General features: G+C 40.8%; 1 protein-coding gene across 1 annotated transcript in view; it reads left to right on the forward strand.

The window, feature by feature from the left end:
• LOC148132474 (proprotein convertase subtilisin/kexin type 5-like) overlaps window positions 1-17,177 on the forward strand; it is a 43,671-nt gene that overhangs the window by 17,717 nt on the left and 8,777 nt on the right. Inside the window, exons 9-12 of the mRNA XM_087957825.1 lie at window positions 3,175-3,370; window positions 5,634-5,851; window positions 8,458-8,694; window positions 16,140-16,370. Coding sequence (XP_087813951.1) covers window positions 3,175-3,370; window positions 5,634-5,851; window positions 8,458-8,694; window positions 16,140-16,370 — 882 coding nt within the window. The remainder of the gene's footprint in view (window positions 1-3,174; window positions 3,371-5,633; window positions 5,852-8,457; window positions 8,695-16,139; window positions 16,371-17,177) is intronic.

Below are 17,177 nucleotides of genomic sequence, written 5' to 3' on the forward strand. Positions count from 1 at the left end.
ATTTTCAGGCCATTTTCAGGCCATTTTTCAGGCTATTTTCAGACTGATTTTGCAAGATTGTGAAGACATGGTTCTGGCCTTGGACCTGGGACCCCAGAGTGATAACCAGTGATTTATTGTGGTCAGCCCAGGGGTAAGGATTCGCTGTTTTTTTTTTGTACTGGGATTTTATCTATGTAAGTTGCCCAGAGTCACTATGAGTGAGTTGAGCGGCCATATAAATTTTCTAAATAAATAAAAATACAATCAACAATTTCAAGGTATTCATTAAAAAAATTAGAATGCAGACATAAACATAGGAAATTTAAATTTTTAAGAACAATAAATTATACAACTATTAATTAAGGGAACAACATATTAATCATAATCATTAATCACCCATCTTGAAAAAGTGCCACAATTGGGTAATAGATGGAATAATGTGTAGTTTTAAAAATACGTTCTTCCATAATTTTCACTTCATAGAAGTGGGGTACAACTGAGAGATTCTTCTGGGAAAACCACTAGATAAAAGAACATAATCCTACAGATATTTGGGCATCAAGCCACATACAGATAGTCCTCGGCTATAACAGTTCATTGAGCCATGGTGGCACAGTGGTTAGAATGCAGTACTGCATGCTAACTCACTGCTCACTCCAGGAGTTCGAATCTCACCAGCTCAGGATTGACTCAGCCTTCCATCCTTCCGAGGTTGATAAAATGAGGACCCAGATTGTTGGGGGAAATATGCTGACTCTGTAAACTGCTTAGAGAGGGCTGTAAAAGCATTGTGAAGCGGTATATAAGTCTAAGTGCTATTGCTGTTGCTATTTAGTGTCAGTTCCAAGTTACAATAGTACTGAAAAAAATAACTTATGACAATTTTTCATATTTATGACCATTGCAGACAAACCACAAATCTTACTTTGAGATCAGAAGTTTATTTCATGAGCAATTTGGAACATGAAAAGCCATCATAACATAACAACTTTTCTAGTAAGACAGTTCTTACTAACAACCCATTGCAATGAGGTCCAGAGACAGTAGCTAACTCCAGAAAGGATAGCTACTATCCATGGCCCTGATTTGAGATTTTCCCCCTTCTTTTATACCTTTCTTCTTCTGAAGTCCACCCAGTGGTATGTAATCTTACTGGATGTACTTCCCTATTACATCATACTGTCCATCACTTAATACGCGCTTGTAGGTATATGCCAACTCTCTTACCATCTGCTACTTTCAGTTTCCCTTTTTCACAATGTCCCAGACATTCGTGATCCAAAATAACTCCATTTTTTATTGTCTAGCAAATATATGCTTTTTGCAGAAGTAGCAGATAGCAAACATATTGATGTTCTGCAAATTCAGCTCAGCAGATTGCAAATATTTCACCATGCTTGAAACATCAGCTCATCTGGCGTTATTATATATTGTTAATTTGAGGCCTTCAATTAGGTAGAGGCCTACACCAACTTTAGGGCCTAGTTGTCCTTTTCTCACAAAATGTTTCACTTAGCAATCAGAATTTTGGGCTCAATTGTGGTCATAAGTCGACAACTACATGTACAACTGTATAGGTCATGCCAATAGATGCGGGGGGGGATGCTCTTTTCTAGCATTATGCATTGCTGTTTGTAGGAATTTTAAATATATTCTACATTAAATAAGAGCTTAAGCTAGGCAAAGTGTGCACAGTCAAGTTATTAACAACCAGGTGCACTTTATTGTTCTTTGTTTACTTCTGTATACAAACAACCCACCCACATTATGACAGGGATTATGTCATTTGTCAAGTTAGTAGACACATTGGGAATTTGGAAAGCAAGATTCTTGCATAAAATGGTGATCATAAGAAGCTGGCTTCAATACAAAATGACAAGTTTCACATTTGCTGTGGTGGCTTATCCCTTGTTTTTTCTGCACAAATTCAAAATGAAGCACTGAATTGCAGTGGCCTGCTATTTTCATTTTATAAATATGTCTGTGGGCCTATAGAGAGCCCAGAGACATTGTGTTAAAATATAATTCCATGGTATTTATTTTTATTTATGGAAGAAATGATTGTTATCCTTCCATCTTTATCCTCAGGAAATGTCAGTTCAAATCAGGCAATAGAAAACAATAATAGACCTTCCATTCACTAGTATTGGACTGATGATTGATTACCTGTCAGCAAGTCTATGTTGACTGTTAGTTGACTTGTCTCCATAATTATTTTTTCCCAAAACTGGTTCTTCAGGTCTTTCAACAATTCACCCATAACTACTATAATTGAGTCCATCCACCTTGCTGTTGACAGCACTCTTCTCTTTCCTTCTAACTTTCCCAGCATTACAATCTTCTCCAGAAAGCTAGGTCTTCACATAATGTGCCTTCACATAGGATAATTTGTGCCTGGTCATGTTTTCTTGGCTGTTCATGATATTGTCAAGAGTCCCAAAGTTCAAAAGCATCAAAGCACTTTCTGTATGGCTTGTTCAAAATCTAGCTTTTGCTTCCATAAAATGCCATAGGCTCTTTTCTAAACCCTTCATTACTACTCTACCAAGTCCAAATATGAAGTATATTTCTTGACTTCTGGTTTCTTTTCTCTGAAGGTTGACCCTAAGAGGCAAAAGCTACCTACCATCTTACTATCTTCATTGTCCATTCTAAGGCTGTTTACTGTACCTGTTGTCAACAGTTTGGGTTTCTTAGTAATGACTCATTAAGCTATGAATGAAAAAAGAGCATAAAATCATTTGGTGAGTCCCTATGCAACACCATTAGAAGAACAACCCTCCTTTAAAAATCAGTGGGTGTGTAATAAATAGTGTATTCCTGAATGTCTTAACCTTAATGACAGTCTTAATGGATGTTTAAACTATAATTCTTCAAAATGGGCACAAGAGAGTATAGGTAGAAAAGTCTTAACAATAATAGGTAGTCAACGTTTGCAATAACACCATTGGCTGTCTTTCAAATGCACAATTTATACCTATACCAGTGCTTCTCAATCTTTTCTTCACCACAGACCCCGCCCCTTTAAATATCTTTTGTGGACATGGACCATGGCTATGGATCCCCAAGACTTAACTCAAGATTTAAATCGTAATATTTCTTCAAGCCTTCACGGACCCCCTGTGACCACATCATGACAGAAGTCCACAGACCAGAGGTTGAGAACCACTGACCTATATCATTCTTTTTCAGGCAAATTTCTTTTTGCTGGGACCTGTGGCCACGATTGCCCTCCTCAAACTTTTCGTAATACGAAGATAAAACAATGCGAGAACTGCACCAAGGACTGTGAAGAATGCACAGCAAATCAACACTGTCTGAAATGTTTGTCCAGTACAAACACACCACACTATTTGCACGGAGGCAAATGCTTACAGGAGTGCCCCATGTATGTACCCATTTATATTCATTGCTGCAAACTCCTAGGTTGTCACATTTCAGTGCGGCATTTCCACTTCCCCCTTTCCTACATTGCAATATTTGTAACCTTCTCCTTGGAGAAGGCTATGAGGTCCCTTGGCTTCTTCAGAAGGTTTGCAAAGATACATATACATTCCTCTGGATTCCTCTGATGGGTTTCCTAGACTTGTTTTTAAGCAGAGTGGAGAGATTCCCATTCCAACATTCTAAGAATGTGAGCAACCCTTTGAGAACTTATTGAGAAGGTATTAATACAGGAGGAGGGAGAAAATAGGATGAAGTCAAGAGATTGACTAAAGAAGGATCTAGTTTACAATGATTTCATATGCTTAATGAAAAGAAAGATTGAATATGGATACGAAGCTAATTAGAAGTGAAAAACAGAAAATGGAATTTGAAATCGAACTATGTAGAAATAATGCATGTGTAATATCAAAAATATATAAACTTGTTAAGATTTAAAACAGACGAAGAAGAGTTTAGAAAATAGGGACACAGCTGGGTGCATATCTTGGTCGGATAGTGACGATCCAGAAAGTAGAAGGACGGTGACAATCAGGGTGAACATCAATGCCTTCAGGACAGGGGCCCTACAGGATCTAATCCTGTTTGTTTCCCTTCTTTTTACAAAGACTTTAGAATCAGATGAGCAACTGGGCAGAGAGAAAGAAAGACTGAGTGATTGGCATTCATTTTACTATTCTTTTTTCTAAAATATTTTGTTTGTGCAGGGCCTCAGATTCAGTTCCAAAAAGGGCTTTGAAGTATATGGGAAGGGAGGATATGGAAAGCAAAAAAAAAAAGCACTTCTCTGCACCTGTTTTAAAGCACCTGTCTCTTTCTCAGGACTGTTTGGCAGTTACAAAAGGCTGATTGTTCCTAAGAAATACATGACCTATCTAAAGGATGTAGAATCATTAAATCAGGGATCTAAGGATACCCAGCTGCAATATTGGCCAAGTAACCCATATTACAATCAGAGCATCATTTCCATTAAGAGCATGTTTTCCCAGATCAAAAACACTGAGATGAAAGTTGTTGCTTTGATCCTTTCAAATCACCTGTTAAACTTTCTGAGCAAATTCCCTGTATTGCTTCCCTTGCTTTATTCAGGGTATCGGAAGCTTGAAAAAAACATAATTGAATTAATATTAATTTAACTATCCATAAGTATAATCATTTCCCAAGGAAGTGAGAAATGCGCTAAAATATTTTGGGGTTCTTCTGGAGGACCTGATCTTTCATAGTTTAGTAACGATAAGGAGATATGTAGCTCTGATGCTAAGTTGAGCATTATGCATTTTGTTCTTCTTCAGTATGGTGGGAATGAAATTGCTTTGCCATAGTTCTTCAAAGAAGAAATTGGTGATGTAATTATTTTGAATGAAATCCAGGATCCTTGGCAAAGGGATTATGTCTTCAACCACTCAAGCTTTTTACTTTCAGATAAATCCTGAGGAAACAGACCTTGATGAAATTCATCCTAAGGACCTTCTATTTTTTTTTTTTTAGATCAAGAAATGTGGGCAAACAGGGGGACTCCAGAATGTTGGAGAAAAGTGTCCCAGGAAACAACAGCAGCAACATTTTTCACATTATTGAAATCATAAAGTTAGCTCATAAACTCCAGCAAATTGTATTCTTCAGAATGAGAAAGTAAAACAGAACTTTTGTTTAAGTTTTACCTTGAAAAGAAAATTATCCAGAAACTGGATTTCGGTACAGTTATCTTACAATTTCAGAATCATATCAGTACATAGTTACGATACAGTGGTATCTTGGTACTCAACTGCCTTGAAACACATTAAATTTGGTACTCAATGCATTTTAACACAAAAATTTTGTCCTGGTAGTCATTGTTTGACTGTGGCTGCCTTGTGACTCACTATATTATTCCTTATGGGAAAAATTTGTTTGGTACTCATCATTTTTTATACTCATCGCACCTCCCGGAACCGATTAATGATGAGTAGCGAAGTACCACTGTAAATACTTTTAAACTCATCCTCTTGATATATTTTTTTAACTAAAACTTTATTAAATTTCAAAAGAATATAACATATAAAAAAATCAAGAACAGAAAAATTAAGAGGTAAAAAGGGAAAGGAGCAGAGAAAAAGCAAATTTGAGGGATGCAGACAGAAAGGAGAAAAAGCTATGCAGTACTTTTGCTGAGAATTATAATGTATTCTATCACTTGATTGGGTTTTTTTTCCCCTCTCTTGCTGCAGGGGCTTTTTTGCTAAAGATGGGAAGTGCGGGGAATGCAGCCCACCATGCAAAACATGTAGAAAAAATGCCACCACATGCCTCTCCTGTGAAAAGCCCTTGCTGCTAGAGAACTTCAGGTGCAAGCCTGAATGCTCCAGGGGGTATTTTGCTGCCAATGGAACCTGTGAAGCTTGTCCTCAGATGTGTCAGGAATGTATTAATCAAAGCAAATGCAAAGGTAAGCCAAGAATCCAGTGAGCCATGCAGCGTTTCAACCTTTCCACGCATCCAAAATGTAAAAACTTCTTCAGAATGCATTGAGTTGTGTCCTGTCCTTCAAAGTTCATCTTGGCATGTTATCTTTTAAGTATAGAAAATATAACAACTTCCCTGTGATTGTTTAAAGTTTCAGTTGGAAGTAAAGCAATGAGATCAAGCCATTCAAAATCCAGAAGTTAATGATGAAAATTTATTGACAGACATCTCAACCTGAAAGCCATTGCCAGCCAGCTGAAGCCAAAGAAGGAAAAGATGCTGTGTTTTTGCACATCTGTATAGTGGAGATGCAGCTTCTTTTTTTCCTATAATTTTATTGTATTTTTAAAAAATAAATACCAGGAAAACAATATCCAGAAATAATTAAAGAACAGTGGTGTATACATATCCAACCAATTAATTAGTTACACAATGATAACACCAAAACAAATAAAAAGACAATAAAAATAATAAATTAAAACAAGCAAATAGAAAAAAGCAATAAAACACAACATACTATGTTGATATAAATCACCTAAACACACTGCATGTTCATTTAATTGTTTAACAGCAATATATAAAACTACATTAAACCTTATTTATGCTTGTAATATATTATTAAATGTATGTCAAATGGAAATATGCTATTTTTAATAGTATTTCACTATTTTCACTATTTTATGAGTGAAAAAAATAGTTTCAAAATGAATAAATTACATGTTTCTTGAATTCAATCATGATATGTGGGATAATAGTATTTTTCTAATCTCTCAAAAGAGTCTCTTAAGATTCCCCATGTCTGATACAAGCAATATTTCTCAAAACGAGTGGATTCCATGATTTTGGAATTATAGTTAAATATTACATTCATGTTTTTAACTTGTAAATATTTATCCCTATATCAAGCAAGTTTTTTTTATTTTGATCATGATTTTTAGATGGTTATGGGTTGTTTAAACTTTGTAACATCAAGAGTCACTGTTGTGAGATGTCACTATATAAATCATATAAATAAATAAATATTACAAATATTTTTGTAATATTTTTCCAATCCCCTTACACTAAGCTGTTATAAAAATAATTCAGTAAAGAAATACACAGACAAACCACAAGCAATAACTCTTACTTTGAGATCAGAAGTTTATTTCATGAGCAATTTGGAACATGAAAAGCCATCATAACATAACAACTTTTCTAGTAAGACAGTTCTTACTAACAACCCATTGCAATGAGGTCCAGAGACAGTAGCTAACTCCAGAAAGGATAGCTACTATCCATGGCCCTGATTTGAGATTTACCCCCTTTATACCTTTCTTCTTCTGAAGTCCACCCAGAGGTATGTAATCTTACCAGATGTACTTCCCTATTACATCATACTGTCCATCACTTAATACGCGCTTGTAGGTATATGCCAACTCACTTATCATCTGCTACTTTCAGTTCCCCGTTTTTTCAATGTCCCAGACATTCGTGATCCAAAATAACTCTATTTTTGATTGTCCAGCAAACATGCTTTTTGCAGAAATAGCAGATAGCAAACTTATTACTGTTCCTGCAAATTCAGCTCAGCAGATTGCAAATATTTCACCATGCTTGCAAAATCAGCTCAGCCGGTGTTATTATATATACTTAATTTGAGGCCTTCAATTAAACAGAGGCCTACACCAACTTTAGGGCCTAGTTGTCAACTTGTCACAAAGCCAAATATGACTAAATAGTATGCATTGATGTATTCTCATATTTCATTTATTTGCTACAGTGAAAATCTATAATCTGTTCTTTTCATTCTTTAAGGGATCCAATAAACTCAGAATAAAATATGCTAATGAATTAACTTTAACTCCAAAGAAGCAAACTTCCCCATTTTTATGATGTTCCATTCTCAGTAAATCTCATTCTTTATTCTATAAGTAAAGAATACCAGCAATTTCAAATTTAAATTTACAGTATTTTTTTTTATTTTGACATTGGTTTGATTTCATAAACAGATTCCATAAAAAGGGGGGGAAAGGGCATCTGGGTAGCATAGCACTTAGACTTATATACCGTTTCACGGTGCTTTACAACCTTCTCTAAACGGTTTAGACTCAGCATATTGCTCCTAACAATCTGGGTCCTCATTTTCCTGATCTTGGAAGGATGGAATTCTGAGTCAACCTTGAGCCTGGTGAGATTCGAACTGCCAAATTGCAGGCAACTGGCAGTCAGCAGAAGTAGTCTGCAGTACTGCATTCTAACCACTGCGCCACCACAGCTCTTTATCATACTCAAAACATGCTTGAGTTGATTATAAGGCCACTGAAAACATGTTAGGCTAAGTCAACTTTTTCTGGAGTTGTTGAAAATCCTTTAAAATCATCATTGCAAAGTAACAGATTTTAATGTAACTGTTCCAGAATCAGGCCATATAACTTCCATCTATTTTTAGAGTAGAGCTTTTCCACAAAGTGAGCAATCCCATCTACATCCCAATAAGACCCACCATATGTCAAAGCAAGAAGGAGGATATGTCTGCCTATCATATAAAAGACAAGATAGTTGTGTTCTTTTGCATATCTTGATTGGATCTATGTTTTTTTTCCTTGAAAGTGTGTGTTCCTCCCTTCCATCTGCACAATGGGTCGTGTTTGCAGAATTGTCCCTCTGGTTTTTACTCTCTCTCCACCCACTGCCTGTCATGTCATGAGTTCTGCAGAGAATGTGAAGGCCCAGAAGATGATGACTGCATTGCCTGTCCTGATACTTCCTATGCATTATACAAAGGCAGATGTTTTGAATACTGCCCAGATGGCACTTACTTTGAAGATGAGACCGGCAGCTGCAGAGGTATTCCTTTTTCATTTCAACTGGTAATCCAAATCCATTTGATTCAGATACTTCAGTCAAATGACCTTTAAATTTAAATTTTCCTGTAGCTCTAAATTTTAGACCTCTTTTCATCCTCTCCCGTAATACAAGAATGTGCCCAGATTGGTTGGGACTGACACACTCATCCTCAGCACATTTATTTGCCTGTTTAGTTAAATCAGATTTTAAAGCCACTGGAGTCCAGATGATTCTTGAGTGGTGAACAATACAAACCAAATATAAAAATAATTAATCAAGAATGTCCCAAAGGTGCTGTTCAACACTTAACTTTGGTTTTTTCCTTGAAAATATTTCACTTCTCATCCAAAAAAAGAAATTATTTCCCAACAAAGCTTCTTGGATGAGAAACAAAAAGTTTTCAGGGAAAAACCCAAGAAAGTCAAGTTGCCTTTTAAGCAGTACATTAGGGACAACCATGATCTGAGAATCTCCATAAATAATATATCAAGAAATAATTAATAAAGAACAACCCACAGTCATCCCAAAGAAGCTCTTACTTTACCTTAGACTTTTTCCTGGGTTGAGAAACAGATTTTTAAGATTTTCTTGAAGGAGGACAGAAAATGAGCTGTTTAAATGCTTAGGGGGAGATTGTTACAGAGGACAGCATTTCGGGCCAGTTGTGAATTGCAAGTGGCCTGCAAGAGTATGTGGAGAGTGTTGCAATAGTCCACATGCAAGATGACCAAGGCGTAAGGGATGTGAGGAGGGCATAACTGGTCCACTGTCAATCTTTGCAGTGATCTTCCTATAGGAAAACCCTTCCAAGTTATCCATCAGCCCCATGTGCAAAAGTGTAAGCCATCCTGAACAAAAGGTAATCCTCCGACTTAGGCAATCCCAAAGTGGGTTTAGAAGTGTACCATGTTAAATGATGCTGAAAGCCACTGAAAGATTCTCCACATAGATTGGGAATGAGTCTTCTAGAAATCCCAGCCAATTTGGTCAACAGTTGGAGATTCTAGAAATTGAGGTCCAAACACAGCTGGAGAATGCCAGTTAATCGAAAAACTGTGGTCAATAGTAAAATGCTCCTTTGAACACCAAGAACTCCTGCAATGTAAGTTGTTGGAGTAGCCAATTGTCTACCTTTTATAGGACTGCTTTCTACCTGACAATATCTTTTATTCAAAGTGCTGCTCAATTTAATAATAAAGAATTTTAAGAAGGGAAAGTAGTTTTGAAATTGAGCACTTCCAAGGCACAAACTTTCCTACAAAAGGAAGAAGCATTTCTATTTAAATCAGAGCATTTCTGTCTTTGCATGGGCACATATGTATCAGGACATACATATTTAATGCAAATCATATTTTTGGGGGGGTTGTCCTTTTCCCCCCCGAAGTAATGAGATTCTTCTTGTGTGTGCCACGCTGTTCAAGTGGTTACCTGGTCTGGTCTGGTCTTTTGTTCTCTCCATAAATCTAAATTGGGTGTGGCTAGCTGGTACATTCCTTTAATCCTAAACCAGGTTTACAGAAATTGTTAAGTATGGGAGGATGGGTCCAAGAACGGAGACGAGACTCAGATAGTAACAACAGCTCTTTATTAGTGACTTCTGATCTGAGCGAAATATCCTAGCCGTAGCAGCCCCTTTTATAGGGCTGGCTGCGGCTAGGCAGCCAATGACAGCAATTTGACTTTGCCGCGCTTGGTTCACCCAATCGCAGCAGCCCGTTTGCAAGCCAATCAGATCAGTCTGAGGCGACCAATCACGACCCGCTGTTTACGGACCAATCCGAGTTGCAGGCTTTCAAGCCCGCTAGTCCGGAACACCCCTCCCCTCTAGGTTCCGTCTAAGGGGTGGGGTTATATAGTCTCGCAGGTAGGCGGGTCTTCGCACCTGTCTACCTGACTTTCTTAGTTCAAAATGTCTGTGTTCAGTCTCGGTTTCCAATGGGATGCTCGCTGGAATTGGCCGGGACGGTGAACCGGTTCCATAGCTGGAACTCCCTTCTGGTGACCTCGGAATGGTTGAGTCGCCAGCTTCGTTACTACTGCTTGGGCTCCCAGGGTCCGCTGAAACTGCTCGGCTGCTGCTTCTAGGTGAATCGCCCGTTGGCCAAGGCTCCACTTCAGCTGGTGAGTTCTGTTGGCTGTGATGTGGTGATCGTGGGGTTTGTCTTTCCCGGCCAGATGTTGGTTCTATTTCCGCATCCCCGGTTTCCCTTCCCCCTCTGATGTGATTAGGGTCACCGGTGGGACATGTGGTTAGCCTGGACCGTAGTTGGTCAATGTGGCGTTTCCACATTCTCCCATCTGAGGTTTCTAGGCGGTAGGAGCGGGGGCCTGTAATCTGAGTTATTTTAGCAGGAATCCACAACGGGTCTCCTGAAAAGTTTTTTGCATATTCAGGGTCTCCTACCTGAAAAGCGCGGTGTTTGCTGCTAGAGCCCAGGGGTTTTTCTGGAGTGTATGCAGCGTGGAGGCGGTCCAGGGGTGATCTGAGTTTCCTGGCCATCAAAAGTTCCGCTGGGCTCTTGTTAGTAGTGCTGTTTGGTGTGATGTGCTGGAGAAGGAGCATTCTGGTGACTTTATCATGGATGTTGCCTTGTTCCATTTTTTGTACAGTTCTCTTGGTGAATTGAACCATTTGTTCAGCTCTACCATTTGCCGCTGGATGAGCCGGCGAAGTCAGTGCGTGTCGGATGCCTCAGTCCGCTAAGTACTGTTCGAAAGCTAGAGCAGTAAATTGAGGGCCATTGTCGGATACCAGGACATCTGGTAGGCCGTGTGTTGCAAAAAGTCTGTTCAATTTCTTGATGACTGCATCTGTGGTGGTTGTTTTCATCTTGTTAACCTCGAGCCAGTTAGAATATGCGTCTACTGTTATTAGGAAAGTATGCCCTTTTGTAGGTCCCGCGAAATCGATATGGATGCGTGACCACGGGCCTCTGGGCATTTCCCATTCGGTTGGTGGAGCTTTTGGCAGGGCCGAGTGCGTCTCTTGGCATCTGCTACAGGTGGCGACCCAGGTTTCAATTTGTTTGTCCATACCTGGCCACCAGGCGTAGCTTCTTGCCAGTGCTTTCATGAGCACGATGCCCGGGTGCCCGTCATGCAGTAATTGTAGGACTTTTTTTTGTAGTTTTGCTGGTATGACCACTCGGTCTCCCCACAATACGCACCCTCTTTGGGAAAAAAGTTCTGTTTGTCTGTTCTTGAATGGTTTAAAGGTTTCGTTGGGTTCGATTTCTGGCCATCCCCTCTCCACCCAGCCCAGAAGTCAGGCCAAGCATGAGTCTTTTCTTGTTTCTAATGCGATGTCCTGTGCTGTTAGTGGAGGTGAGGGAATTGTCTCAATTTGTAGTATTTGTAGTGTAGGAGCCGGGTCGTCCTGCAGTTCTGGTAGTAGAGAGTGGCTCAAAGCGTCTGCGTGAGGAATGGTTTTCCCCGGGCGGTGTCTCAGTTGGTAGTCGTAGGCGGCTAGGAACTCCGACCATCTTGTCATTCTAGGGGATAGAATGTGTGGAGTAGGTTTGTCGCCCGCCAGGATGCCGAGTAATGGTTTATGATCTGTGATGATGGAGAAAGATCTTCCATACACATACTCGTGGAACCTTTTTATTGCAGATACAATGGCAAGGGCTTCCTTGTCTAGGTGACTATAGTTCCTTTCTGTTTTTGACAAGGTTCTTGAAAAATATGCAATAGGTGCCTCTGTACCGTTTGGAAGGACGTGGCTAAGGATGGCACCGACTCCAAAAGGTGAGGCATCACAAGTTACAGTCAATGGAAGTGTTTCATTATACTGGGTAAGCACGGCATCTGAAGTTAAAAGGTCCTTAACTTGTTGAAAGGCATGTTCCTCCCGTCGTCCCCAGGACCAGGAAGCCCGTTTGTCGAGGAGTCTATGAAGGGGTTCAGCAACGGTCGCCTTGTGGGATAAGAAAATGTTATAATAGTTAATGAGTCCCAGGAAGGCTTGTAGGTCAGTTTTGTTTTGTGGTCTTGGGGCATTTTTGATGGCTGCCAATTTCTTTTCTGTAGGGTGAATTCCTTGTTTGTCCAGAAGGTAACCAAGAAATTCAACCCTTTCTGTGCATAGCTGGCACTTTTCCTTTTTCACCTTAAGGCCAGTGTCTTTGAACCTTTGTAGGACCGTTCGTAGTCTTTGTTGGGACGGCTATTAATACGTCGTCAAAGTAGGGCACGACCCCTTTTATGCCCTGTAACAGTCTCTCCATCAGACTTTGAAAAATGCCTGGAGCTACACTGACTCCAAACTGGAGTCTATTACATTTGAAGGTGCCTCTGTGTGTAACTATAGTTTGGGCTTCAGTGGTTTCGGCATCAACTGGCAACTGTTGATACGCTTGGGCCAGGTCGAGCTTTGCGAATATTCTGCCACCCCCCAGCGAGTGTAGGAGGTGCTGGACCACTGGTACCGGATAGGCGCTCTGCTGTAACGCGTGGTTTAGGGTGGCCTTGTAATCACCACAGATTCTCAAAGACCCGTCAGGTTTTATGGGAGTAACAATTGGGGTCTCCCATCGGGCGTGATCGATGGGTTCTAGCACGCCTTGAGCAATTAATTTGTCCAGTTGCTCATCAATTTTAGGTTTGAGAGCAAAAGGGACTCGACGTGATTTCAGGCGAATGGGTGCGATGTCAGGGCGGAGATTAAAGGAGATGGGGGACCCCTTGTACTTGCCTAGATGTTCGCTGAATACTTCTTGGAAGTCCTGGACAAGGGCCGCTTCCCAGTCATCGCCTTCAGTCTGGTTCATGCCTGCCATTTCGATTCCTAATGGCGCGAACCACTGTAGACCCAATAGGCTGGGTCGGTCTCTATCCACAATGGTGAGTGGTAGTATTGCAGTGTGGCCCTTGAAAGAGACCTGGAAGTGACTGGTGCCAACAACCAGAATCCGGTTGCCCTGGTAGTCCTTTAATATGAGTCTCTGGTTGCTGAGGTCTCGGCAGCGGATGTTGGGAATCATCTGCTTTAGGGTTCTCCAGGAGACCATGGATAGGGAGGACCCGGAGTCCACTTCCATGATGCATGGTTGATTGTCAATGGTGACCTCTACACGGATTTTTTGTGTGTCCAAGGATGAAGCGTGGCCGATGGTGATAGTCTGATGTGCTTCTTCCCGTCTGGGTGTGCTGGTGAACTTCCGGGGTCTGTTGTACTGGTTCCACTGGTTGCTGGGGCAGTCCCGATTTGTGGTGGGGGTGCCTTCGGTTTGTCTGGAATTGTTCTCTCCCCTTCGGGGGCTGGAGCTTCTCTTGTTCCGGCATACCTTAGCAATATGCCCACGTTTTTCACAGAAGTGACAGATGGCATCTAGGAATCTGCATTCGGATCGAGGGTGGTTTCCGCCGCAACTGGCCCATTGGAAATTCGACTTACGACCACGGCGGTCTCATTGCTCTCAATCTGACCGGAGTCTGTGGACGTCTTCTTCGTCAGTATCTGATGAGGATTCTATGTCCTCGTGGTGGGTGGCTGACGTGTATTTTTCTGATGTCGCCATGTCGTTGGTGGGTTGGCGGTTGGCTCCATTTGTTCGGCGCATACGCGCTGCTGATTTGCGGGTGGCTTCAGCTGCAGTAGCATCAGCTATGGAGTCCGCGAGAGAGATGTCTCCTTTGGCCATGATCTTGCTTTGGACTGTTTGATCTCTCAGTCCCAGGACGAGTCGATCCCGCATGGCTTCTTCTAGATTGGCGAAACCACACAATCCAGCCAAGTTCCTTAGGTCTGCCACGAAGTCCCTGACGCTCTCACCTTCACGTTGATCTCTTTGGTAAAAATTGTGCCTTCGAATGAGAGTCGGTACTGCTGGAGCGTCATGGTTGCGAAGGATTGGGGCAAGGGTATCCCAATCCATTGTTTTGACTTCAGCTGGCTTCGCTAGTGCCTTGGCCATCTTAAAGACGGCAGGTCCGCAATGCGTCAGGAAAACTGCTCGTTTTTTTCCAGGGTAGCATCCTTCAAGTTGTTGGACTCTAGGAACATTTGGAACCTGTCCATATATGAGTCCCAATCCTCGCTGGCTGGATCGAACGGGGCGGGTGGTATAGCGTTGCTAGCCATTCCGTCGGCGTCTGCATGCTATCAGCCACGTGCTTGTCGATCTTCTGTGAGTGTTCAGTCAACTCTGCTCTCTCCGCATCCCATCCTCATCGCCAGTGTTATGGGAGGATGGGTCCAAGAACGGAGATGAGACTCAGATAGTAACAACAGCTCTTTATTAGTGACTTCTGATCTGAGCGAAATATCCTAGCTGCAGCAGCCCCTTTTATAGGGCTGGCTGTGGCTAGGCAGCCAATGACAGCAATTTGACTTTGCCGCGCTTGGTTCGCCCAATCGCGGCAGCCCGTTTACAAGCCAATCAGATCAGTCTGAGGCGACCAATCACGACCCGCTGTTTACGGACCAATCCGAGTTGCAGGCTTTCAAGCCCGCTAGTCCGGAACAGAAATCATATGAGCTGTCCAAGATCTCTTGCTTTAATTTTGCAACAATGTGGGCCTTTCACATTTTTGATAGCAGGTAATTCTGGGGCCTCTTCCTAGGCAGCTTGCTCAGTGCTGATGTGGATATTTGCATTCCCCAGGCTTCAGGCTTATCAGTGCCATTTTATATTTTATTAGATGCTTATGACATGCTACAAGTTGGAATTCTAAGTTGCACCAAAATCTTTATATGAATGGTTTTGATTTGTATCCTTAAATCTCAAAAATAAATTACCTTTTCAGATTCCAAAACTTTTTCAGAATACACGTGGGATTGATTCTGCATACTTCCTATAATAATTCAGAGTGAAATAACTATGCTTTAGATCAGGGATCCCCAAACTTGGCAACTTTAAGACTTGTAGACTTCAACTCCCAGAATTCTCAACATAGCTGGCTGGAGAATTCTGGGAGTTGAAGTCCCCAAGTCTTAAAATTGCCAAGTTTGGAGACTTCTGCTTTAGATGCAGTTCTTGTTAACAGGATTTCATGACCAGCAGGGAACAATATTTGATGGTCATCTGATTGGTCAGACTTTTCAGAAAAGCAAGGTGTTATCAGATCAAATACTTTGTGAATAAAGGTATAGAAAAGCATAGGTAAAGATCATAAGTGTGATTAATATTTGTGTTGATATTGCTGCCAGTCTGTGAAAAGCATGTAAGTTTGAAGTTTAAGGTTAATTAGATTACCTTCCACCTTCTGATTTATGGAAAACGTCTATTTTCAAAAGTGATTTTCATTAAGCTAAATACAGAGGAAGATCTTATTAACAAATGTGCTTCACACTCACCTGTTGATGACAGCAGTAACTGGGGCCTCAAATGGCATGAATCTTCATTTCACATATGTTGTGTTCTGCAGATATGAACTTGCAGATCTCCATTGAGAACAAAACACTAAAAAAAATGGTGGCATCTTTTTGCTTTGTTACTTTCTAGTCTGCAACGAGACCTGCCGAACTTGTTCATCTGGCACCAAGTGCCTTTCCTGTGAAGAAGGCCTCTTGATGACCAGCAGCAACCTCTGTGTAATCCCTCAGTACTGCTTGCCTAATCAGTACTACGACAGAGAGGGCAGGACATGTAGGCCTTGCCACAAGGACTGTCTCCATTGCAAAGGACCAGGCAACTTTCAGTGTCTCAGCTGCCCAAGTAATTTGCATCTCCTCAGTAAGTGTTTGCCTTGTCTTTTTAAAATCTCTGTAGATGAACCGCTGCCATTGTTTGATAGCTGGGGTTACACATCTTTATTTATTTTATTTATTTATTTATTTATTTATTTGATTTGCCAATTGTTTACAAGATAATAAGTATAAATGTATACATAGTTGTGAATACATGAAATGGGTACATATAAGAAAAATAAAAGAATAAGAGAAACAATAGGACAGGGACGGTAGGCACGTTGGTGCGCTTTATGCACGCCCCTACAGACCTCTTAGGAAAGGGGTGAGGTCAATAGTAGACAGTCTAAGGTTAAAGTTTTTTGGGGTTTGGGGAAGAAACTACAGAGTCGGGTAGAGTATTCCAGACATTGACCACTCTATTGCTGAAGTCGTATTTCCTGCAATCAAGTTTGGTGCGGTTTACTTTGAGTTTGTATCTATTGTGTGCTCTTGTGTTGTTATGGTTGAAGCTGAAGTATTCATTGACAGGTAGGACATTGCAATGTATGATTTTATATACCATGCTTAAGTCAGACCGAAGACGGCGTAATTCAAGGTTTTCAAGTTCTAGAATTTCAAGTCTGGTGGCATAAGGTTTTCTACAACGAGTAGAGGAGTGGAGAACTCTTCTTGTGAAATATTTCTGGACTTTCTCAATTGTGCTAATATCAGATACGTAGTGTGGGTTCCAGACTGATGAACTGTATTCGAGTATTGGTCTAGCAAATGTTTTGTATGCTCTGGTTAGTAGTGTGATATTACCAGAGAAAAAGCTACGTAGGATTAGGTTAACAACTCTTAATGCCTTTTT

This window comes from Notechis scutatus, chromosome 2 (assembly GCF_049901735.1).
Source record: "Notechis scutatus isolate UNSWTSFEM ecotype Mainland chromosome 2, rNotScu1.2, whole genome shotgun sequence".
Classification (NCBI taxonomy): domain Eukaryota; kingdom Metazoa; phylum Chordata; class Lepidosauria; order Squamata; family Elapidae; genus Notechis; species Notechis scutatus.